The 26975-nt window shown below is 35.8% G+C and overlaps 1 protein-coding gene across 5 annotated transcripts in view; it reads right to left on the minus strand.

Moving 5' to 3' along the window:
- Nucleotides 1-26975, minus strand: part of NOL4 (nucleolar protein 4) — a 455220-nt gene that overhangs the window by 341372 nt on the left and 86873 nt on the right. For 4 of the 5 annotated variants that reach the window (XM_036762303.1, XM_036762298.1, XM_036762279.1 and 1 more), the window contains exon 2: nucleotides 22486-22635. In XM_036762303.1, coding sequence (XP_036618198.1) covers nucleotides 22486-22635 — 150 coding nt within the window. Of the gene's footprint in view, nucleotides 1-21684; nucleotides 21750-22481; nucleotides 22636-26975 lie in introns of all 5 variants that reach the window. The other variant, XM_036762292.1, reaches the window with a different exon arrangement.

Raw genomic sequence — 26975 nt, forward strand, 5'->3', positions numbered from 1 at the left:
CATTAATTTCTATGACAATTTTTGGACCATTGCTCTATTTAACTGAGCTTTTAGGATCCTGATTTTTGTCTCCTATCCTTCCCAAATTTGTTTCATCTGTAAATTTGATAAGTGTGTCATCAAGGCTTTCATCCAAGACATTAATAAAAAACTGTTATATAGCACAAAGCCTAAGATAGCTAGACTCCAGGAATATTCAAACTGACATTCCTCAAAGCTGACATGAACCAATTAATGAATTTTTAGTATGTTCAATGAAGAATTCTGTCTCTAGTTATATTAACATATTTAGAAAGGTTGGAGCATGAGGAATTTTTAAAATTATTTTCTGAAACCTAAGAATGCTACATCTAAAGCATTATCTTTGATCTACCAGTCTAATAGGTCAATTAAAAAAGATTTTTCAAAGATGCAAAAAGAAATTTATATTCCCATTGCTGTGTGCCTCTTTACTGGCTGACATGAAATTACCATAAAGAAAAGGGAAAGCTAGGTATTGCAGTAGATAGAATACTGGCTTTGAACTCAGGAAGACCTAAGTTCAAATCCTGCTTCAGACATTTGTTAGCTGTGTGACCCAGGGGAAGTCACTTAACTTCTGTTTGTCTCAATTTCCTTATCTGTAAAATGGGGATAATAACATGACCTATTTCACAGAGTTGTTGTGAGGATCAAATGATTTACCATGTATAGCACCTGGAAAAACAAATAAAAATGCTAGTTATTATTAGAAAAAATCTTGATATTTTTATCAAAATAGTTTATGATATCTTTGTATCAATTAGGCAGTGAAAGCAACTAAAAAATTCCAAGGATGGAAAAATCATATTAATAATGATTACTTATTAATTAGTGATTGATAATTATTTAGAATCATCCAAAGAGAGTCCAATTTAGCAAACCAGAAAATCGTATATTATATTTGTATTGAATAGACAGAAATAAATAATGAGCTACGTTCAAAATTTAATAAAAAAAGGTGAGCTGGAATTTATCTGGGAAATGGTATGGAACATTCAGTGATCCCAAGATTCTTCCTGAAATAAAAATCTCATCTTTTTCAACAGCTGTATGCTTCTGGTAATGCTAGTGTCTTCCCCTCTGAGATTACCTTCCATCTGCCTAGTATTTATTTTGTACCAACTGGTTTATGTATATACATATATATGTATACACACACACACACACACACACACACACACACACACACACACACATATATATATATATATATATATATATATATATATATATACTCCCTTTTTAGAATCCAAGCTTCTTGAGGGCATAAATTTTTATTGCTTTTTTCTTTATATCTTCAGGAGTTAGCACAGTGATTAAAAATACTCATTGATTATTAATTGATAGCTGCTACTCAAGAAATAGTATTGATTCTGAAGAGTTAAAACTGTTAAAATTCAGAGTAATAAGAGTTGTATGATCAGTGCCCATAAGTTGCAACACATTTTAATTTCTTATAAATTATTTTAAAATTAAGTAAAATTGAACAAGGCAATTCATAACTTAGGAAGAAACCATTTATTTGAATTATAAGGACCTACATAAACAGTATGGTCCACCGTTTTCACATAATGCCACTGACAGAACTTTTACAGTAAAAGTCTCCTAGAATTTTTGTACTTGTTTTCCCAACTAGTATGCAAATTTGAAAATCCCACCCAATGGATGCCAAATTACATTTCTCAGTCTTTGAGCAAACATGAATAGCAGAAGAAAATTGCTAAATTGCTACATAGTAACTTCTGGATTTTGTGGCGAGATGTTTTTCGAAATATTTCTGCCTGGACAATAGGAATTTCATAAACTAAACACCAAAGAAACAGTGCTAATGGTCACCACACTGAATGCAGCCAGGAACAGTTTTATATTGACATTAATAAGACAGGAGATAGGTCAAGTTACTGACAACACAAAAGGGAAACTGCTCTTCACCTTTTTTGGTGATTCTGAAAAAAAAAAAACTATTTGAGAATGCTTCAGAAACAATGAGGTAAAAGCAAAAATCAATAGGGCAAAAAAGGGTCCATCTTATGAATGTTTTATCTGCCTACCTGTCCTAAATCTTCCTAACCCAATTTATATCTTCCCCAGGTCACATTTTAAATAACTTTATCATCATCATCGTCATCATCATCATCATCATCATCATCATCATCATCTTCATCATCACTATATTGCTATTCACTGGTAACATACTCAGCTCTGGTAAATCATGAATGTTTGAAGACATAAGGACCTAAGTATACTATTGGTGTCATGGATGATCGATGCTATCTTGCCAAAACCCCCATATTTATACACCTGCTCCAAACCCCACATAGTCTTCATAATGATTAACTGATATACTGGAAGCCAAATAGATAATACACAGACACATATATTGTTCTTCCAAATAAACTCATGAGGTAGGTAACACTAGTATTATTATTCACTTTATAGATAAGCAAATGCATTCAGAAAGGTTAAGTGATTTTCCCATGGACATACAACAGGCATGTATTAGAACCAATATTCAAACCCAGTTCTTCTAACCCCCACTCCAATGGTTTATAGGAGAGGGAGATGTGCACATACATGCTCTCTCTCTCTCTCTCTCTCTCTCTCTCTCTCTCTCTCTCTCTCACACACACACACACACACACACACACACAAAGTTCAGCTACTCAGCACCTCTATTCCTGGGATTATAACACAGATCAGGTCAAAACTCTTACTGCCTCCTTAGGGATCGACTCCTCCATCTGCAAGTCTGCTTTTCCACATGCTGAATGTTAGCATAGAAGTTAAAATTTTTGGCTACTTTGGAGCAAAACATGTGATTCTTGCACAGCTATATTATACAATTTCTAAAAGGTCATGCTTTTGCCATGACAGAATACTCTAAGTAGGTAGATGGCATATTCTTAGGTAGTAGTAGGTTCTTCATTGCCACTGAGTCCAGGGAGGTATGTGTCCTTTATGGACTTGAAGGTAATAATCATGCTTAGAAAAAATGGTAGTAAATGTTAATACAATATAACATTTGTACACAACTTCTAATTTCTAAAACACATATTTCAGCATATTTTTTGTTAAAACTTGCTACATGTTAGAAAAAGCTCATATTGTGTTATCATAATTTCCAAATTATCTTTATATTACAACCATGTACAGCTGATATTACAGAAACTAGATTCTTAAGAAGGATGATATTAGATGTTTGATACCTCTTTAGGTATCAAAGTGATTAGGTCCTTAACAAGAGAAAGTTTATAATTAGTTCATTATGACAATTAGGATAAATTTTTTTCCTGATATATTGTGTAGAGATAACTGACTATACAGATTCTCTTAAGAATATACAAATGCTTATTAAAGTGGATTACATAACCAAAAATCATTATCCATTCTTTTTACTAAAATGAATATAGCTATGCAACTGGGTAGCTTATTTGATAAGAGTCAGGAAGACTTAAGTTCACATTTTACTTCAGACACTAGCTGTGTAACCCTAGGTGTGTCACCTCACCTCTGTCTTCCTCAGTTTCTTTATCTGTCAAAGGTAGATTATAATAGTAACTATCTCCCAGAGTTACTATGAACATAAAATAATATATGTAAAATGCTTCGCCAACCTTAAATAACTATATCATCATCATCATCATCTTCATCATCATTATATAGCTATTCATTGGTAACATATTCAGCTCCGGTAAATCATGAATGTTTAAAGCCATAAGGACCTAAGTATACTATCAGTGTCATGGATGACCAAATATAAAATTTAAATATGCGGGGCCATTATCCCCCCAGCTAATACAAAAATGTAGCTCAGAACACCACTTCCTTCAAACACCACTTCACACAAAACAACTCTGACACCTTTTAAATTCAGACCTTTTGTGCTTCCTTCATGTTAATCCCCCAAATCCTGATTCGCTAAACTACTGGATCCTGATGCTTTTTTCATATTCATTTTGGAGTGTAAATTCTGCAAGAGAATATTTTTAGATAGAACTCCAAAATAATGCAAAGGGGTTTTATGTTTTAATTTCAAAACTTCAACGAATGACCTAAAAGAATATAATTCCAATGAATCTGCCACTAACTGGTGGTGTGTCCTCAGACAAGTCACTCAAACTCTTGCCATCAGTGTCTTCATCTGCAAAATGAGGGGAGCGGACTAAATTATCCTTGCTGCTACCTTCAGTTCTATGGTTTTGGGGTCACGCTCTTCCAAAAGTACTCCCACGAGTTTTAGCTCTTTCAGATTACCTGGTACACGATACACCACATCATTTGATAGCATCAAGTTAAGCTGGAAAAGCAAATGAAATTTCACGAAATATTTAACCTGCAGACAGGGACTAGTCTGAGGAATGGAAGGATACTGTCCAATAATATATATATATGAATTGATGCTGACTGTGGCGTATGCCAGCTGACGAGACTTTTGTTGTTGTTTTGCTTTCACCCAATTCTTTCTCTGGTTTCACTCTAATAGCTTTAAACTCTACATATTCTTTTGTCTCTCAAGCCCCCAACAGCCAATTTCTGAGGATCACAGGACTTGTAGTTTAAATGTTTTTTCCCCTTCGATGACTCTATCCAGACCTTCATGGACAATGAAGCGATTGACATCAATGAACCACAATATTACACTGCTTTAATACTGCTTCATTAACAAACTTAATTGTTGTGACACCAAATTTTACTTTTCCCCCCTGAGAAGTTCTACACGTCTGGTACAGCACACAGTCTGATTATCTTCACTTTATTCAGTTACTTAACATGATAGGCTTGTCCTAAACTGTAACTGCAATTTAATGCTGTGTGCTTTATGTCTAGATCTAATATCAGATATGGAGAAATAGATGACTTGGGTATTAATAGTTGTGTGCAATTGTTCAGTTAAGAAATAATATATTGCTTGTCTGTTGTCGGTAAGACATTGTGCTATGTGCTTGGGATACAAAGATTAATTTTTTTTTTATTTTTAATTTATTTTTAGTTTACCACACACGGTTCTACATAGTTTTGAGTTCCAGTTTTTCTCCCCTCCCTCCCCCCTCCCTCCCCAAGACGGCATGAAGTCTCATATAACTGTCATGTATAACTTCGCATTGAATTAATTTATGCTCTAGTCAAGTCGTGGAGAAGAATTTTGACCAATGGAATGAATCATGAGAAAGAAGAAACAGAACCAAAAAAAAAAAAACAAAAAAAAAACCCCAAAACCAAAAACAAAAGAGAAGCAGAAAAGGCGAGCATGTAGTAGTGTGCCTCAGACTGTATTCAAACTTCGCAGTTCTTTCTCTGAATGAAGATAGCATTCTCCATCGTGAGTCCCCTGGAGTTGTCCTTGCCCCTTTAGGTTGCTGAGAGAAGCGCAGTATGTCAGGGTTGGTCCTCACGGAATCCACATATCTGTGGCTGTGCACAACGTTCTCCTGGCTCTGCTCCGCTCACTCACTCAGCATTTACAAAGATTAATTTAAACAAAAAATACCCTTTGTCCTTAAGGAGATTTATATTTTACTAGTCATAGAATGTGCTACTTGCATAAAACCTATGTCTTCAGATGGCTACACGATGGCAAAAGTACTGGAAACAATCAAATTGAACTAGAGATCCCCAAAGTATGTAAATTTGACTCAAGACTCAGAGAAATGATACCCATGGTTGGATTATGGAGACTTGAGAGAAATCAGTCTGTGATGTGTTGCTTGGGGGGAAGTAAACATCTGGAGAGAAAGAAAGCAATATAACTGCTCCATCTCAAAAGTTGTCACATTAGGAAAAATTGTGTCAAAGTATTTTCTGAAACAAATGTGAAACACCTCTATAGAATACTTTCTTGATCTCATTTCATATTACCATATGCAGCAGCATTTTTTAACATTATGTTGTAGGTGTCAAAATAGTAGAAGCCGCATAATGAGATCCCATCTAGGCAGTAGCATAAAATTTAATTTTGTGCCCCCAAGAAATATTTTGCAAGATGGTTCTACTAAGTCCTATTGCTTTAGATACATCTTTGCATGCTGTTTTGGAGAGTTGAGAGGGAAGAAGAGAGTACCCATGTTGTATGGCTTACGTTGGTAGTAGCTATCACTTTGTATGTAGAATATTACCTAATCATTTATCTTGCCAAGGAAGGAGATAGCATGCAATATTTATCTGAATAGTGCCTTTGTAAAAGGAATGTTTTGAAAAGAAATATGTATGACATACGTATAAGGTATATGTATATTCAAAAAATAATTACATACAATTAATTTCCACCATGCATTTATGTATATAATTAATTTTGTATCATGTATATGTGTGTGTATGTGTGTGTATGTGCATGTGTGTGTGTGTGTGTGTGTGTGTGTGTGTGTGTGTGTGTGTGTGTAAACTAAATATTAATTTGGAGCTTCTTCAGGATTAGCTGATTCTTGGTTGCCTTGGCATCCATCATTTTGATGTATTTCCTAGGTTGGCACTCCCCCACAGCCCCTTTCTCCAAAATCCCCTTTTTCAGTGCTTGCTATCAAAAATCCCATTCCTTCTAGGCCTTGATCTCAGCTAGTTATTACGGAAGTAAGAGATTATATAAATGAATTTGTTTTCTTCTTTCAACAACAAACTACTAAAAAATTCAAATCTTAAAAATTCAACAATAAACTGTTATTTTCACTTATAGTTTAATATGTTGTTCCTTCCTGTTGGCAGTTATGTATTTAAAGCAGCAGCAGATATTGCTTTGATTCAAAGTACTGAATTCATGATAGCAGAATGTAAGGCAGAATGACAGGAGAAAAGTAGTATGTTTGGGCAGTAGATTCTTTTAGGCCACCAACATATGACTTACAGAGTCTATAATCAATATAAAGTCATCCTTGATAAAAAGATAAAACAGCCACAAACCCACCCTTGACCTTGTAGCAACCCTAAAATGAGCAACTCTGATCAGAATATTTAGATAGTAGATAGAGGCAACAGGAGAGAAACAACAAATTAATACATGAATAGGCTATATAATGTATCACATCCCGGTCAAAGTTAAATGTATTTTAGGGATACAGATTGGACCTATGTCTGAATAAGGACACTCCTACTACTAATAAAACAAGTTACTTCTCTACAACATATAATTTTATAAAGCTGCCTAGAACATTAAGAGATGAAGTGATCAGCCCAGGACAACACTGAGCAAATATGTTTCAGATTTTTTACCGTTGTTGTTCAGTTGTTTCAGTCATACCTGACTCTTTGTGACCCCATTTGGGGTTTTCTTGGCAAAGATACTAGAGAGGTTTGCCATTTCCTTCTCCAGCTCATTTTACAGATGAGAAAACTGAGGCAAACAGGGTTAAGTGACTTGCCCAGGGTGACACAGTATTAAGTGTCTCAGGCTGAACATTAATTCTGGTCTTCCTGACTCCAGGCCCAGCCCTCTATTCACCGTACCACCTAGCTGCCCCATGTTTCAGATGCAGGGCATAAACTCAGGTCTTTCTACTTTAAAGTCCGGTACTTTATCTGTACTTTAGGAAAGGGCAAATCTATCATATTGCACTGCCCCATAAAGCCAACCATAATTTCAGAACCACCCACAAGATGTTAACTGAGACTTAAAGAAAGCCAGGATGGTCCATAGGCAAAGTTGAGGAGGGAGATCATTCCAGGTACCAGGGACAGCCAGAGAAAATGCCCAGAGTCAAGGGATGGAGTAGCTTTTCTGTGGAACAGCCAAGAGGCCGGTGTCGTTGGACTTAAGAATATACATGCTAGGGAGCATGGTATAAGAAGACTGGAAAGGGAAGAAGGGGCTAGGTTATGAATGGGGCTTTGAATACCAAACAGAGCATTTTGTATTTGACCCTAGAGACAACAGGAAGCCACTGGAGTTTACTGTGTAGGGGAGTGACATGGTCAAGCCTGCATTTTTAGTAAAACCACCTTGGTAGGCGAATGGAGGATGGATTGGAGTGAGGAGAGAGGCAAGTAGACACATCAGCAGTCTTTAGCAATAGTCCAGGCATGAGGTGATAAGGGCCTATACCAGGGTGGTGACAGTATCAAGAGGACAGTATCAAGAGGGGTGTACATGAGAGATGCTGCAGAGGTGAAACTGACAGGCCTTGACAACAGATTGAATATAGGAGTGAAAGATAATGAGGAATCCAGTATGCTTTCTAGGTTGTGAGCCTGGGAGACTGGGAGGAGGGTGCTGCCCCCTATAATAACAGGGAAGGTGAGGAGGGGAGGGTTGAGAGGGAAAAAAAATGAATGCAAAGTTTGACATGTTGAGTTTCAGATGTCTACTAGACATCCAGTTCATATCTGAAAGGCATTGGAGATGTGAGACTGGAGGTCAGAGGAGAGGTTAGGGCAAGACAGGTAGATGTGAGAATCATCAGCACACAGATGGTAATTAAATCCATGGGAGCTAAAGCTGTGAACAAGTGATGAAATAATGTAGAGAGAAGAGAAGAGGACCTAGGATGGAATCCTTAGGGTCACTTAGGATTAGAGGGCATGATCTGGATGATGATCCAGCAAAGGAAACAAAGAAGGAGCAGTCAGATAGGTAGGAGGAGAATCAGGAGACAACGGCATCCTAAAAATATCTAAAGAGTAGAGGGTGTCGAAAAGGGGAATGTGATCAACAATGTAAAAGGCTGCAGAGAAGTCAAGGAGAATGAGGACTAAGAAAGGGCCATTGGATTTGGCTGCTGAAGAGATCAGTGGTAATTTTGGAGAGAGCAGTTTCTGTAAGGTCAGAAGCCAGATTGTAAGAAACCAGATTGTAAGCAGTGACCGAGAGCACAGAATCTCAGAGATGAGAAAGATGTCAGATATCACCTTGTCCAAACTTTATCTGAGAAAATAATTTCCTCAATTTGCTCGGTTATTTGCTCAGGTAGAGTTTGGACGAGATGACATCTGAGATCCCTCTCATCTCTGAGATTCTGTGCTCTCTGTCAAGCTTAGAATCCGACTTCTGACCTTATCATCCCACAGAAACCACTCCCTCCAAAGTTACCAATGATCTCTTCGGCAGCCAAATCCAATGGCTCTTTCTCAGTCCACATTCTCCTTGATTAGCCTCCAGTGATGAGAAACGCTAAGTCTCAGGCAGCTTATTCCACTCTTGGGCAGCTTTAATAGGAATTTTTTCCATTTGTGTTGGTACTACTTCTATCCATTTTTTCCTAGTTATCCCTTCTGGAGCCAAGGAGAACAAGGCAAAGCATTTGCTTCAGGCCATGTGACAGTCAGCCTTTGAAGGACTGAAAGACAGCTATTATACTCCTCCCAAGCTAAATGTCCTCATCTTCTATGACTTCACCATCCTACTAATCCTTCTCTGTACACACTACAGCTTGCTGATGTCATTCCAAAAATGTGGCACCCAGAACTGAGCACAATGCCTCAAATGTGTTCTGATCAAGGCAGAATACAGGAGGAATACCACTCACTTCTTTTGGTATGGACTTTCATTATACATACATACATACATACATACATACATATATATATATATATATTATTTTAGTGCTCTATCATGCTATTAATTTTTATTAATCCTATAGTCCACTGAAATTCCCTTCTTTTTCATATTAATTCTTGTCTACCCTAGTAGTCTCCAAAACTGAAGTTATGGTGTAAACCTAAGGGGAGCAGGGCATGAACTTCCCAAAAGAATATGATCAAATAATAATTTTGAAGGTGGAAAGATGACGCACATCCCACCCTTCCCACAAGAGCCAGTCATGGGGATCATCTCCCAAACAACCACATCACTCCACTGATTGTGGTCCCATACTCCCCTAATGTGCTCTTTGCCTCAAATGCTCAAGTGCCCAACTTCCCCTCTTCCACGCTAGCCCCTCAAAACACTGATAACCTAACCATTACACAAGTACCAATAGAAGTATCTGTGCAAGTGCCATTGGGAAATTCTTCCTAAGCCTGAAGGATACTCATTTTCTGCGCCTCCCTTCCTCACCAGATTACCTCAACCTATGGCTGGTAGCCACTGTAAGTCATTCTCTGCTCCAGAGCAATGACCTATGAAGAAATGTACTGCTCCTTCCTTCTTCTTTTCAGTGGGACAGAGTTAGAAGTATATGTATATAATGCATTGTTGGTGGAGTTATGAACTGATTCAACCATTCTGGAGAGCAATTTGGAAGTATGCTCAAAGGGCTATAAAACTGTGCATATGCTTTGACCCAGAAATACCACTTCTAGATCTGTATCGCAAAGAGATTATAAAAAACGGAACAGGATCCACATGTACAGAAATGTTTACAGCAGTTATTTTTGTGGTGGCCAAGAATTGGAAACTGAGGGGGTGCCCATCAACAGGGGAATGGCTGAACAAGTTGTGGTATATGAATGTGATGGAATACTATTGAGCTATAAGAAATGATGAGCAGGCAGACATCGGGAAAACCTGGAAAGACTTATGAACTAATGCTGAGTGAGGGGAGCAGAACCAAAAGAACACTGTACACAGCAACAGCCACATTATGTGATGACTAACTTTCACAGACTTGGCTCTTCTCAGCAATGCAAGGCTCTAAGACAACTCCAAAAGACTCATGATGGAAAATGCTATCCACATCCAGAGAAAGAACTACGGAGTCTTAATATAAATTGAAGCACACTATTTGCTCCCTTTTTTGTTGTTGCTTCATTTTGTTTCTTCTTTCTCATGATTCCTCTCTTTGGTTCTAATTCTTCTTTACAACATGACCAATGTGAAAATATGTTTAATATGAATGTATATGTAGAGGCTATTTCAGATCGCATGCCATCTTGGGGAGGGTGTATGGAAGGAGGTAGAGAAAATTTAAAATTCAAAAGCTTATGGAAGTGAATGTTGAAAGCTAAAAATAAATAAATATATTTTAAAAATAATAAAAAGAAGTATGTGCATATAATTTTAAAATAAATACACATTTATTTTAAGAGTGAATGATAAAAAATGACTCAAAGGGATACATGATAAAAAAGTTTGGAGAATACTGATCTAGCCATCCCTCTTCACTCTTATGAGTATTATATAATTGTTATTGATTTTGACCTCAATTCAATTTAATTCAACAAATATTTATTACTCGACTATGTGCCAGGCATTTTGCTAGGTACTGGGTATACAAGGACAAAGATGAAACAGTACCTTCACCCAGGGAGTTTTTATCCTACCAGGTGTAACAACACATACCCAAATAAATACTATAAATACAAAATATAGGGATAGAGGTTTGAACTATGATTTCCTCAGTTTAGAAAACAGACGAGAAAATCTCCCCTACCAAGGTGGGTCAGTACCTTTTCTGCAGCTTATATATAGTCTTAGAAAGTTGCTTAGAATACCTGCCCAATGTCATATATCCAGTATATGTAAGAAGAGGAACTTGAATCCAGCTCTTCCTATCTCTGAGGCCAACTCTCTCTTCACTACATTAAGCAAACAGAAAGTAATTTACTAGGTGATAAGAGGAGAACACTAACCGGGGAGATCCACAAAGCCCTCATGTGAGAGGCGGTATTGGAGCTGATCCTTAAAGCGAACTAGGTATTCCATGAGGCAGAAGTGTGTAAGGGAAACAAAGTATGGCCTGGGCAAAGGCATAGAGACAGAGATAGAATGCCATATTCAGGAAGCATAAATCAGGCCTCTTTGGTGGGAACGTATAGTATGTGAGGGGCAGTATTATGGAGCTATTTTGTGATGGGTAACTAAGGAATGAAAAAAAAGAAAAGAGAGATAACCTCAGAAGTGCAAGGAAAGGCTTCATTGAGCTCTGGACCTCCCAGTCACTGGGGCACTACTGCTCTACAAATATGAAAAAAGAACTTAGAAAGTTATCCAACAGAGCAGGTGTGGGGAACCTGCAGCCTCGAGACTACACGTGGCCCTCTCAGTCCTCAAGTGTGGTGGCCCTTTGACTGAATCCAAACATCCATCCTTCTGTGCAGTTTGGATTTAGTCAAAGGGCCATGCTTGAGGACCACAGGTGACCTTGAGGTCACAAGTTCCCCACCCCTGCAACAGAGGATTGGAGCTTTGGTGCAGGAAGGAATGATGCTTGTCTCTGTAATACAGGCAAGCTCCAAAGAAGAGTATGGCCACAGTAAAAGCCACCTATGGCCTGCTAAAGCGATTAGGCCTTGATGGTATTCACCAATTAAACTGTAAACCCCATGAAGGTAAAGACTGGTAAAGCATCCCTGTCCCGTGCTCAGCGCAGTGTCTGATACAAAGTAGGCTCTTAATAAGTGATTGTTTGATTGATATCAGATGAAGAAGGTGTGTCACAGAAATCTAACAAGTGCTTGGAAAAATCCCTTCACCCCTTATGTCCCTGTCAAAATTTTACCCATCCTCCAAGGACCAGCTTAGCTGATACCTTCTTTATGAGGTCTCAAACTGGATCTTCACCCTATGAGTCTCTGTAACACCTATTTATACCTCTTATGGTTTGGTTTGGTCTTTATTCAGTCGTTATAACAGCTCCTCATGAGCCTATTTGGGGTTTTCTCAGCAAAGATCCTGGAATGGTTAGCCGTTTTCTTTTCCAGCTCATTTTACAGATGAGGAAACTGAGGCAGACAGGGTTAAGTGACTTGCCCAGGGTCACACAGCTAGCAAGTGTCTGAGGCTGGATTTGAACTCAGAAAGATGAGTCTTCCTGACTCTACACCCTGCACTCTATCTATTGCACTACCTAGTTGCTCTATCTCTTATAATACTTGAATATATTTTGCCTTTTATTACAATTATTTATACACTTGTTTTATCCCTTGACAAGACTGTAAGCTCCATGAAGGAGACGTTGTGTGCATCTTATTCATCTCTGTATTCCTGCAGTGCACTGTATAGAGTAGATCCTTGATAAATACATGCTGAAATGTGGAACCATCTAGGGCACATACTTCTGGTCAATGACACAAGAAAAAAATGGATGTTCAGGGAAGAAGGTGAGACTTCCCTGTATCCAGAGTGATAAAAATTCTAGTGAGGGGAGTAGTGGAGAGGGCAGAACTGATGAAGGAAGCAGCTTTCAGGTAAGAAATAATACAAGAAATTCTAGGGTCAGCAAGGATAACCCCGGAGACACCCCTAATATTTAGAATGAGGAAACAGAACAGGGTTTGGGAAAAGACTGAAAATCCCAATAGACCTATGGGTGTTTATAACTTATCTATTTTAGGCTAAGTGGCTGAACCACTCATTCTAAGGTATATCCCTAAGAAAGGTAAAAATAAGACTCAGGCAAATTGTCCAAGAAGCTGTGTTCCAGCCAAGCCAGCTTGTGGTTATATATTGGAAAAGGAATCTACGAAAACAAACTAACAACAAGAACAAACATTTGTTTCTACGCTTTTGATTGTCGTTTCATTTGGTTTCCTTGTAACTTTCCCCTTTGAAAAATTCCAAACTTGTCTTATCTGATCCAAAGAGAAAAGGGATTTGGCCAACATAGCTAGGAGGCCAGGAATGGCAGTCACAGAAGCTGTTTCAGCTCAGACTCTCAGAAAGAACTAAGGGAGTCAAGTAAAGGTGGAAAGCTAAATACTCGGGAAGAGAAAAGCCAAAGACAGTCGAGTGTTTTGATCATTCTACCACCTGGGGCTTTTCCTCACATGTGTAGGTGTAAGTGTGATACAGTAACCTCTCCAGTGTTGATTTTCCACAGTACTGATGGCAGAAAATTGAAGCAACGAGGAAGATATTCTCTAACAGAATCTGGAGACAAGATAATATCGATGAATCTGACTTCCTTCTCATTTTCCATGGAAAACCACAGACTGATAATTTCTACCAAAAGGCTTGCCTCTATGTGTTCATATAGAGGCTGGGATGAATATGTTGAAATCAGTTCAACCTGCAAAGATCCCAGGACCTTGCCAAGATTCACATAGAGACAGAAGCAGGATGGGAGCATGGACAGCTAAAGGGAGAGTGAAAAATCATAAGGATCTTAAGGTTAAACTGTTCACTTTCTCAAATGGGAAGATTATACATGGAATCTCTAAGAACTTTACCATCATCAGGGCAGTTAGAAGGAGCCTATTTAGACAGAGGGCACATTGTGAGTCTATTATGTTGGGATGATCTCAAAAGAAAAACAGAAGAATGTGAAAGAGGGATGCACTGGGAGAAGGGGGAAGGGAGAGAAGGAATGAGGAAAATTTCTTACATAAAAGAGGTAAAATAGGAAGAGTTTAAAATGGAGGGCAAAATGAGGGGGTTTGAGAAAGCAAACACTTGAATTTCCCTCATCTGAACTGGTTCAAAGATAGAATAAAATAAAGTAGGATAGACAGATAAATGGATGGATGGATGGATTGATGGATAGATATAGATACAGATATCTATCTACCTATAACACTAGATGTTATGTACTCACACACACACATACACAGTTGGATACAGAAATTCATCTTACCCATTAGGGAAGTAGGGAAAGGGTTAAGAGAAAAGGGTGGGGTGGGGTAATAAGAGGGAAAATAGATTGAAGGAAGTTGTGATCAGAAGTAAAACAGAATTTTGAGGAAGGGATAGGGTTTAAAAAAAGAAGGATAAATAGAAGAGGAGAAAACGGTTGGAAATACATTTACCAGTAATAATGGTGAGTGTGAATGGGGTGAATTCAATCACAAAATGAAAGAGAATAGTAGAATGGACTAGAAACCAAAATTAAACAATATGCTGTTTATAAGAGACATGATTGAAACATAACAAGACACAGAATTAAAATGAAAAACGGGAACAGAATTTATTATGTTTCGGCTGAAGTAAAAAAGGCAGGGGGAGCAATCATGATCTCAAATAAAGCAATAGTAAAAATAGACCTAATGAAAAGAGACAACTAGAGAAACTATATTTTGCCTAAAAAAGTACCATAAACAATGAATTAATATCAATACTGAAAATATACCCACCAAAAGGCACAGAATCCAAAGTTTTGAAGGAAAAATTAAATGAGTTTCAGGAGAAAATAGACAGTTAAACTATACTAGTAGGGGACCTCAATTTACTCTTCTTAAACCTAGAGAAATCTAACCATAAAATAAATAAGAAAGAAGTTAAAGAAGTGAATAGAATTTTAGAAAACTGAGACATGATAGACTGCTGGAGAAAACTGAATGGGAATGGAAAGGAATATAACTCTTTCTGAGCTGCACGTGACACCGTCACAAAAATTACCATGTGTTAGGGTATAAAAATCTGATAAACAAATACAGAAAGAGAGAAATATTAAATTTGCCCTTTCTGGACCATAATAGCATAAAAATAGCATTCAATGCAGACCCTTTGAAATTTGGATTAAAGATTAATTGTAAATTAAATAACCTAATCCTAAATGATGAGAGAGTCAAAGAACAAATCATAGAAACATGCAATAATTTCATTAAAGATAATGACAACAATGAGACAATACATCAAAATTTGTGGAATACAGTCAAAGCAGTACTTAGGGGAAAATTTATGTCTCTAAATGTTTATATTAATAAAAGAGAAAATGAGCAGATCAATGAACTGGGCATGCAACAACTAAAAAAAATAAATAAATTTAAAATCCCAACTAAATAAAGTAAAAATCATGAAAATTAAAAAAGAAATTAATAAAATTAACAGTAAAAAGTAATAAATAAAATTGAGCTGATTTTATTAAAATACCAAACAAATAGAAAATCATTGGCTAATTTGCTTTTTTAAAAAGAAAGAAAGCCAAATTACCAGTATCAAAAATGAAAAGACTGAATACATAATCAGAGAAAATGAAATTAAAGTAATTACTAGGAGCTATTTTGCCCAACTACGTGACAATAAAACTGATAGTCTAAATAAAATAGATGAATATTTAAAAAAATATAAATTTCCCAGATTAAAAGAAAGAAATAGGACACTTAACCTATCTCTGAAATAGAAAGTGAGCAAACCATAAATGAGGTCCCTAAAGGAAAAAAAAAACAGAACTAGATGGATTTACAAGCAAATTCTACCAAACATTTTATGAATAATTAATTCCAATATTACAAAAGCTGTTTGAAAAAGTAGATAAAGAGTACTACCAAATTCCTTCTATGACATAAATATAGTTTTTGATACCTAAACCAGGAAGAGCAAAACTATAGCAAAAGAAGGAAAACTGTACGCCAATTTCCCTAATGAATATTGATGCAAAAATTCTAAATAAAACACTGGCAGGGACATTACAGCAATATATCCCAAAGATCACATACTATAACTGAACTGGATATAAAATACGGATGCAGGGCTGATTCAATATTAGAATAACTTTAGGCATAATTGACCATGTCAATAAAAATAACAAAAATTATATGATTATATAAATAAATACAGAAAAACTTTCAATACAATATAGTACCCATTTCTATTAAAAACATAAAAAAATACTGGAATAAATGGATAAGTAGTATCTATTTAAAACCAAGAGCAAGCATTGTCTGTAATGGGGATAAAGTAGAAGCCTTTACAATAAGATCAGAGGTGAAGCAAGAATTTCCATCATTATGTTATTTTTCAGTACTGTATTAGAAAATGCTAGCTATAGTGATAATAAAAAGAAATTAAAGGAATAAACATTGGCAATGAGAAAACAAAACTATCACTCTTTGCAGATATGATATCTACTTAGAAAATGCTTGAGAATCAACTGAAAAACTAGTCAAAACAATTAATAACTTTAGCAAAGTTGTAGGATATAAAACAAACTTATACAAATCATCAGCATCTCTATATATTACCAACAAAACCCAGCAGAAGAAATATTCCTTTTAAAATAATTTCAGACAATGTAAAATACTTGGGAGTCTACTTGCCAAGACATACACAGAAACTATATGCACACAATTACAAAACACTGTTCACACAAAGACATCTAAACAAATGGAGAAATATTGATTACTCATTGGCATGCCAAGCCAATATAATAAAAGTGACAGTACTACCTCAATTAATTTACTTATTCTGTACCATGTCAAACTACAAATCATTACTTTACAGAGCTAAAGTTCTCTTACCAACAGAGGATCCCAGGAAAAAAGACCCAGAATGAGGATCACTCAAACTGTGAATTTTTTTTTTCACTTCTTTCTCCAGCTACACAATCTAGACAATACAGAAGAGTCATGGACAGAGTCAAGGGTAAGACTTTCCTCATTTCCCCCCATATCTCTATCTTAATAATAACAAAAATCCTAATTGCTTCACATTTATATAGCACTTTATGATTTCCAAAGCACTCTTATTTTCTCATTTGATCCTCAGAACAACCCTGGGAGGTAGCTGCTATTTTTGTCCTCATTATACATAGGAGAAAACGAGGGCTCAAGAAGATTAAATGACTTCCCTAGGCTAAGACAGGTAGTAACTGCCAAAGGCAGAATTCAAATCCAGGTCTTTTAGACTCCCAAATTTAGCAGTCTATCTCTTTCCTACCTATCATCTCCCCTCATGCCCAGTTATTCTTTTCTGACATCTCTGTTGTCATTTTCATCATTTGATTTTGATCCTCAGATCCTTCATCCTAAGACTTTACATTTTGCATTAGCTGATTCTCCCATGTTCCTATCTTTTGCCCATTGGTTGACTCTTTCTGTCTCATTTGAGCTTTCTGGCTATCTCCCACACACATAAGATCACTCACTCTCTATTGCACAGGCTGGCTCATTCTCTTTCCAATCCTAGGCTTCCAGCTGATGTCTCCTTTGATCAATAAACCACTGATCAAACTTCAACATGCTACCTTTACTGTAGAGGTGCCTGATAGAAACCAGCACAATGCCTAGTGAATGATAGGTCCTTAATAAAGGTTAATGATTAACTGATTAATCGAGGAAGAAGAAGACATTTTTGAAAATGTTCTCTGTAGGTCCACCTTGTCAATTTGTCACTATAGTTAGAATTTATTGCCTCTTAATCAGCAGAACACGTACGTGCTCTCACTCTAGCACCTTCAAAAAGAAACCCTAAAATGAAAACTCCTGAAAATATTATAGCCAAATTCTATTTTTCTTCTGAACTCATATTCAAGCATTCTTTTCTCCTATACTACCACTTCTCATCTTTTCATCAATGTTTATTTATTTTTTTGAAACTCCTGCTTTCCTTTTTTATATGTCCTTTTTAGTATGTCATATTCCACACCTTCCTCTTTCTGTTTCTTTATATCCTTTCCCCCTCTCATTTTCATCTTCCACGTTCTTTTTTGTCACCCACTCCCCCTCACTGCCCTCTCTCTTGCCTCTTCGGGGAAAACGTTGTTTTAAGAACACATTCCATATTAAGTGAGGATTGAGAAGAGGCTGAACTCAGTACATACTTCAGTTTCTTCTGGAAGGCAGCAAAGGCTTCCAGGAACAATGAAACTTGAAATTTTACTTTCCTATTCAGCAACTCAGGGAAATATCAATTTCCACTTAGACAGAAAGTAAACAGAAACTAGGTTAAACTGGGATTTTTCCAAGAGACCAAAGGCACCTGACTACGCTAAGAGTGAGGGGTTAATATTTGGCACTACCCTTATCTTTCAAGCTTTGAGTCATGGTAACATAGAAGACTGCAACTGTAATAACAGTTGGCAGAGCTATTTAAACTGCTTCATTGGTTCATCCATGCCCTGTAGTTAGTTGTTATGTTAGTGAACCAGTGTCCTAATCAGCAGTTTTGCACATAAGCAAATATATGAACTATCACTCACATTTGTTCATATTTATGGCTTATCAATGGCAAATATTATTTTCACCTGTGAAAATCTGCTTAGTTACTTGTTCTTTGCTAGGGAAACAAGGCATACAGCTCCCTTTTTTGTTTTACTGCTATTGCCTACTTTTACTTTGCATTTAACAGGGACACTCTTTCAAACTCAAAAATTTAAACAATATAAATTCTAGAGGGAGTTTTGCAGGAACCAGATCTACTAAGCATGGGGAAGAGAGACAGCTAAGAGAAAGGGGTTGTAATGTTAATGGAATAGGAAGATCTTCCTCATCCATTAATAGGCTCGTTCCTTTGAGCTCTGGCCTAGCTCGCAGTATCACAGTGATACATACTGAGTCATCTAGAGCCTACAGGAGGAGGAGCTTGCTTGCAGGAAGGCTTTCACACCTTTTGGTAATTAGGCACTGAGTCAAGAGGGTTGTGATGCCTTCTGGCTCTGAGCCTATTAGCCAAAAGGGAATATATACTCTGAGGTGGTATTTTGCATTGAGGGTTTGCTTATGAGAAGGATCTTTTTATTCTCTGGATGGGACTCTGAGTAGCCGTTTGTTAAGAGCCCCTCAACTACTCAGATTTTCTTGATGCTACCCCATCCGGTGGTGTATGTAGGTTCTATTACTCAAATAACTGGAGCCCTTTCTATTGCTCTTTGTGCTGATTTCTCTGCTTGTATTTTCTGTTTGTATTTTCTCCACATTCAGGGTGCTAATCTTTCACCTGAACTAGTGAATGTAATTAAAAGAAGATTATTGATCCCTTTAAAAAGCTATCTTTCCTTTAAAAGCAGATCAAAGAACCTGTGTTAGCAGGCCATCCTGGGCATGCTAGGGTGCTTGCTGCTACAGGTGTTTATTTCCACTTGGTGGCTGGGAAGATTTGGTAAGTATAAGGACTGGGAAATAGTAAAATGTCACAGGTCCTCTTTAGATAGATTTTGATACTATGGCTTTACTATTTTCTTTGAAGTAAAATCTTAAATCAGCAAAAATTCCCAGATTCACTTTTAGATACAAAAACACATTCCAAGCCTCTAAACAAGTGTTTTATTTTGTTTCTGTTTATAGTTATTAAATTCAATTTTAGACTGTCCACACTCCTGTTCCCCCTTCATGACTGGAGATAGTCGAGAGATGGCTGTACTGGTATGCATTACAGGTGATATGTTTGTGTATTTGCCTATTATATGATATAAGTAGCATATATACTCACATACATACATACTAAAAGCAAAAAAAGATATCAGAATGAAACACGACCGAAAATGTAATGTTGTGGGATCAGATAGCCTTTTTATATCCCTAAAATGTGTCATTTTATTAAGATTTCCAGAAAAGTTTTTATGAAATAGAAGGCAGGTACCTAAATTCAGATCATGGTGAAATATGTGTAATATATGCAAGCACCTAGATATTTCGGGGAATGATATCTTGCAGCTATATAAAACTAAATAATATCCCCATATTAGCCCAACATAAAAACCATTTCCTTCACAGTGACAATTTATAAACTAGATAGGCAAAAATGTAGACTATATTGACCATAATACTAAGAATGAGTGTAATACACTAGTGATTAGTTTTGTGATTAAGTGTATTTGATTTTATTGGGTGAGGAGGAAGAATGAAGTAGAGAAGAAAATAATGAAGAATGCTCTATGAGTTGCAGTGTTGAAATTAAAGAGAAAATAACATACTTAACAGGTTTGAGTCATTACAGTCCCTAAGAGCTCTATGAAAAATTGTATAGTTTTATTGTCTATTAAGTGAACACTTCACTTTATAGAATGTACATTATTTTTCTTGAAAAGGTGACTATTTTTCTATAATTAATTATTGATACTTGGAATACAAAACCTACACTACTGGGATATAATATAAATCTACCAGACAGCAAAGGAATAGGAACCTTGACAATGTTAGAAAGATGATAGTTGTAGCTACAGGGAGGAATAAATGCATGCTGGAAAGGCACAGAAATAAAGGGAGACCATTGGGAGGGATTCAGATTTGAACTGGGTTCAAGATCCATTCTCATCAGGGAATACACCAAGCTTGAGATGCTTCTTACACTCCTCAAATTGTTTCTCTGATAAAATAATGGAAACAATATTCTTACACAGTTCATATAAAATCAAATATTATAACAAAGTAATTTAAATGGATGTTTTGGATGGACTATGGATCAGATTCTCTCCATTCCATATAATCCTGTAAGAAAGCTAATACAGAATTACATAAGGAGAGAAAGATGTTGGCCTATATTATTAAGTCATATTACTTCAACAATAAAAAGGTTTTAATGAGGGTGTCTCAAAGACTAAACTGTAAATATTGCTTTTAGTACTTATTGTATACTGGATAACATACCACTGTGCAAAAAAAAAAACAAAATGGCAGGCTTTTAGTTTAATTTAATATGCTGTATTTTGGCATCCCATTGATGAAAAATCTCACTGAAACTGAAAATTCACAAATCTGTTTCATACAAGTGAAATACCATAAAAGAATGCATAGTTAGTGACATTAGTAGATAAATGCATTTACTCTTTTCCAGTGATGACCAGGGATTCAAACCTAAAGGATAAGTGAAAATTAGTGTGTTCAGTGAATATTAGTTTATATCAAAATATTTTTTTAAAACATTGACCCACTATCATTAGTAATGATAGAAAATCTCCTAAGGTGATAGGTAAAAATGATTTTTAATCAGCAGAATTAGGTGAGAAAACTTGCTAAAGTGCTCAAATACCATGCAATTTGGAAACAGCCAGGAAACAAAACCATGGGGATAAGGGAATAAATATAACATATATTGAGGGTTATTATGCAACTCTAAAGATTTGATATGACCCTAGCAATATAGCAAAAAATAGTTATGGAAAAGAAGCTATTTCTTATGCTCAATAGCTAATTTTCAAACATAAGTACCTGTATTTGAAACTTTGAACATTTCACACTTTTTTCTGTATCTGTAAAGAAAAAATGCATCCAGGCTGATATTATGTATCAATATAGTTGAAAATAATGAAGATAGCAGTAGCCAAAAACAAAGGCTCATTAATTATGGATCAACCACTACTTTGTCCATGGAATGTATTTTTTCACATTAGAAGCACACAGATTTATGCTTTAGTAGCTCTTTTGAAAAAAGACAGTGAAATATTTATAGGAAGATGTGAATTTGCTAAATCTAATTTCATAACAAAATAGCTTAATTAAATAAAATATTGAATTAAAGTATCTAGATAGACCTGAAATATCATTACATAAGAGAAATTATTTATAATTTCACAAAAGAATGTTTATCTACTCAATTGAGAGAGTATTAAATATTTTGTTCACATGTTCTTTTATTGTAAAGACAATAAAAGTTTTCACTCTAAAATATAAATAATATCCAATAATGATATATATCCTAGTGTTACCTAACTCTGGTAATGCTCATTGTGCATTAGTTATAGCCTTTGTTGAAGCTTCCAAATTAAAATAATATATTTGCCTGAATGTCAGGGCAATATAAGCAGGTTTCATCTGTACATAATATAATACTTATATTAGTGTATGTTCTATAGGACACATAACATAAAATACAGATTTTATAGCTAAACTAAAGTTGTGAATATCATTTGACTATAACCTATATTATGATGGATATAAAGTATTAAATACTTAATGCATACTTTATAAATATATATGAGATATTTTCAGATGCTTTTTTCTTTTACTTACTGCCTTGTACGTTCTCTTCTGTCCAGCATGTTTTCTGATTTGTTCTCCATTAGGCCCTGTTTCCACGTGCATGGAATAGATAATGTCAAAGAAATCTTCAACCACAGCTACTCTTCTTAAAGACAGCTTCTCATCTACCCCTACTCCATCCTAGGAAATGGAAAAGGAATGCAAGATTAATAAATAACTTCTGATAAGCATCTTCTTTAGTGAAATCTGATTAGACAATTTTTAAACTATAAAGCTAACCATCCTAATGTAGTAAATGAAAATTCCTACCTCTACCATTATTATCACTTACATTTAGAATCCCAAGGATGTGAAAAAAATCACCCAGTCATTCAATACAGCTACCACTTTTATCAAATAGAACCTCAACATTTTATTTTTATTTATTTGCATGCTGTGTATACAATCAACTATAAAACTTTTAAAGATTGCTAGAGGAAGTTTTTTTTGGTATAATTAGTGTAACTAAATATTAGATATATTTTGTAAGCCCTCAAAACCTTTATACATTTGTTTATTAATTAAACAAATAGTCCAATTAAATATAAAGAATGTTGTCCTAGGGGCTCCAGGGAATATAACAATAAACAAGACATAGTTCTTGCCCTCATAGCACTTACAATCTAGTAGAAGAAACAAGACATATAGAACAAGTGATGTTTGTCATTATAAAGCATTTTTAGGGAACAGTGGGAAGTCAAGTTAGGGTGAAGAAAAGGGTATACATATGAAAAGTAAATCTAGAAAGTTAGGTTGAGACCAACTGGTAGGGACCTTGGATGCTAAGCTAAGGAGTTTGGACTTTGTCTCGCAAGCAATGTTGAGTTATTGAAGGGTTTTGAGCAGAGAAATGGCATGAAAAAAAACTGTGCCATAGAAAGAGTAACTTGGAGGCGCTGTGCAGGATAAACTGGAGCAGAGAAGGAGGAACTAGAGACAGATCAATTAGGAGTCTACTGTAATAGTAAAATAGAGAGATAATAAAGGCTTAAACTATGGTAGTGATGGAGAGAATGGACAGGTTAAAAGAGTCTCTTATGATATATACCCTTAAATAGAAAGGACCTGATTAACCAGACAAAATATTAAGTAAGAGTATGAATATAGTCATGATTCCATGATAAATTATTTTCTCCACTGTGAATGTAACATGTTGGTGCTAGTGTTATTAATGACCATTCAAATGGACATATTGTATTTATTGGAAATTCTCTTTTCAAACTATGTTTTGTTAATTAAACTGGTCTAATTGGAACATATAAGAGGCATTGAGGAAAACAAAACTTGGTCTGCAAAGACTAAATTTATCAGTGTCGTATGGTCAACTCTGTTCAAATGCAATTCAAGGAACTTGTATGTTGGGAAATTAGGACATGTACATAAAAATACATCTAATCTCATCAACCAATCAGTCCTTGTTATTTTTGAAATAATCAGTATAAAACACCTTAACAATATTAACATCTTGTGATAAAATAAAATTATTCATTCTAAAGTTCAGTCATGTACCTCCTTGTGAATAATAATTGACATTTATTTAGCATTTAAAGTATCTAAAATGTTTTAATACACTTTGAGTGTTGCAATTAATCCATCGCTTGTGTATTCCATGTTCCCCATTTTATACATGAAGAAACTGAGGCTTTGAGAGGTTTGTCCATGGGTACACAGTTCTTAAGTGGAAGAAGCAGAATTTGAACCCAGGTTTTCCTCAGTCTAAATCCAGCAGTCTTTGAATTACATCATTCTGCCTCTCAGTATAGAATCTGTTTGAAAGGTAATATGGTTTAAATACCATAAGGAAGTCAAATAATGAAGGAAAGATTAACTCATAAAAACCATAAGATCATTAAACCATAAGATCTAAAGTGATCCAGATTTCCTTACTCACCCCTCTGTTCTGTGCTCTTCCTGAAAGATGGATCAGGTTACAAAGTCATAGCTAGAAATAAGCTTAGGGCAAATTAGGTTGATGTGGAGCCAGAAGGACAGAGGAAATTCTGACTCTGGATACAGTTACGGGGGGAGAAGAGATGGCCCAGTCTTAAGAGAGTTCAACTTATAGTTCTTGAGGGACTTGGGGAGGAGGGGATACCTAAAAAGGCTGCATGATACCAGGGTACTAGGGGTAGTAACTAGGGGTAGTATAGTCATTCATAGCAGCAGAGAGCCTCACAAACAGGGTTGCTTCAGGAAGGAAGCACATACCACCCACCCTCTCCCAACTGTTGAAAGCCCCATTCCCCCCAAACCAGTTATGGTTCTGCCGAGGTGACAGGTTGGGACAATTTATATCACAGTATGAAATGTCAATCGTGAAGAAAAAAAACAGATGCAGAGAATAACAAATTATTCCATCCAATGTAACAGGTCATTGGTGAGAGCAGTGAAGGAAAGTTTCTTAGCATTTGTCATGCAGAAAAAAACAATTTTCTAATATGACATTTATCAAAAACCTATGATGCTTCATATTTTTCTTTAAAAGTCAATGAGAGAATTCAATAGAAGGACGATACATGACAGCACTGTCTATTTAGATCTACTTGTTCAGGATCAATGAATGAAATTAGTTAGTACCTGACATAACTTCCGTTCAGTTATTAGAAAAAAAGACGTGTGTGCTAATCATGAAAATCATCACTACAATTACTGTAATTGATATGCTGGTGAGCAATTTCAGTAAAGGGTCTAGAAATCAAATAGATAGTAAAGGCTGCCAATTAGGAAGGAAAGGAGGGAGGGAGAAAGAGAGGAAAAAAGCTGAGGAAGCACACAAAGCAGAAAATACTAAAGACTTACATTAAAAAAGAAGCCTAATTTCAGGACTTTCAAGGCTCCACCCCATACCATCCCACTACCCCTAGCTAGAGTCGATTAAGGTCTCTCGATAGCTACATTATGCTTGCATCTAGACCTCCCACAACCATTAGTCATCTTTCTCCATCCTTTAGCAGATTAATTATGTGAAGTCAGGAGGATCAACAAGTAGATTTGCTCTGTTAGAACACAAAAATAATGTGAATTAACCTATCAACCACACAAGAGACAGTGGTTGCTTCTACAAACAGAGCAAGAGCTCATTTTGGGGTGGGGTAGTCAGGACAGGCTTCATGGAGAAAGTGACATTTCATTTAGGATAGAATTACACGTAGGATTTAATAAAGGGAAATTCATTGAAAATCATTCCAGTCAGGAACAAAGACAAGAATATGGGAAAAGGTAACAATTTACAAATAATGTCAAGTAATCAAACTTGCTGTACTGGTGGAGGAGGGGAGTATGAGAGGTAAAAATGCAATTGGTGACAGATTTGGGAGAGACAACTCTTATCTCTGTTAGTTTTCACCTGTGTAACTTGGGAAGTCACCTCCTTCTTTGCCTCATTTTATTTATATATAAAACAAGGAGGTTGGACTACATTGTCTCTGAGGTCATTTCAAGCTCTAACATTCTGACATTAATTACTAAAAGGATGCGTGATTATTATGTGAAAAATGTATAATTATAGCTATTATTAAAAAGCTTTAGTCTCCAGGATTCCTTATCCAACATTTTATTCTTCAGAGCTAGAGCTGTTGACATTCTTTAAGATGAAAGAAAAATAAAAAACAAATCCTGTTTTTTCTAGGTAGTATAAACAAAGAATTTTTTTCAAGGACAGGTCAAAAACACATCTAAAGGAAAATATTAATCCTTTGATCTGACATAAATAAATTTCTATTAACAGTAAATACATCCTCTTTTATTATTTTTATTTGACCATTCATTTCATAAATGTGTGTGTCTGTATATATGTATGTGTATGTGCATATATATATATATTTTTTTTTTCTTCTCACCATAGGTGACAACAGAATACTGAATTCTAGTTCTCTGCTTCTTCATTGAATGGACAGTTATAATTACTTAGCATAGTCATCCTTTCTCTTCAACGTAAACAAAGTCCATGTTACTAAGAGGCTAATCCCAACAAAATGAAACCTGGACAAACACTGCTTGACCATATGTTCAATTCTAAGCAAAATGAGCTTTGGTTGTCTGATATCTTGAGACTGAAGAACCTTTCACCACTGAGTTGAAACATGTGGCTACTGCTGAGTGACAGTACAAATCACCTGTAGACACTGAGAACAATTAACCAGTTGGTAAATTATCTAGGTTCCTTGACTCTCTACAAGTCACTATTTCCCTGATTCTTAGTGCCTTTACCCTAGGGTAGACATAAGTAGAAAGACACTAACAAACAAAAAAAACCCAAAAAGAAACACAAAACCCACCAATTTTTATATTTGTTAATCACTTTGTAATTACTCTAGGAGAAAAAGAAAACTGAAATCATTGGCAATAACTTCTGTTATCTATACGCTTTGAGAATTCACTATAACTCAGAAGGACAATACATTCACTCATTCCCCCCAAATTCATATGTATTGAAAATTAATACATTTAATTAAGGGCTAGAATGGAAAATATAATTTTGG

Source organism: Trichosurus vulpecula, chromosome 1, assembly GCF_011100635.1.
Source record: "Trichosurus vulpecula isolate mTriVul1 chromosome 1, mTriVul1.pri, whole genome shotgun sequence".
NCBI lineage: Eukaryota > Metazoa > Chordata > Mammalia > Diprotodontia > Phalangeridae > Trichosurus > Trichosurus vulpecula.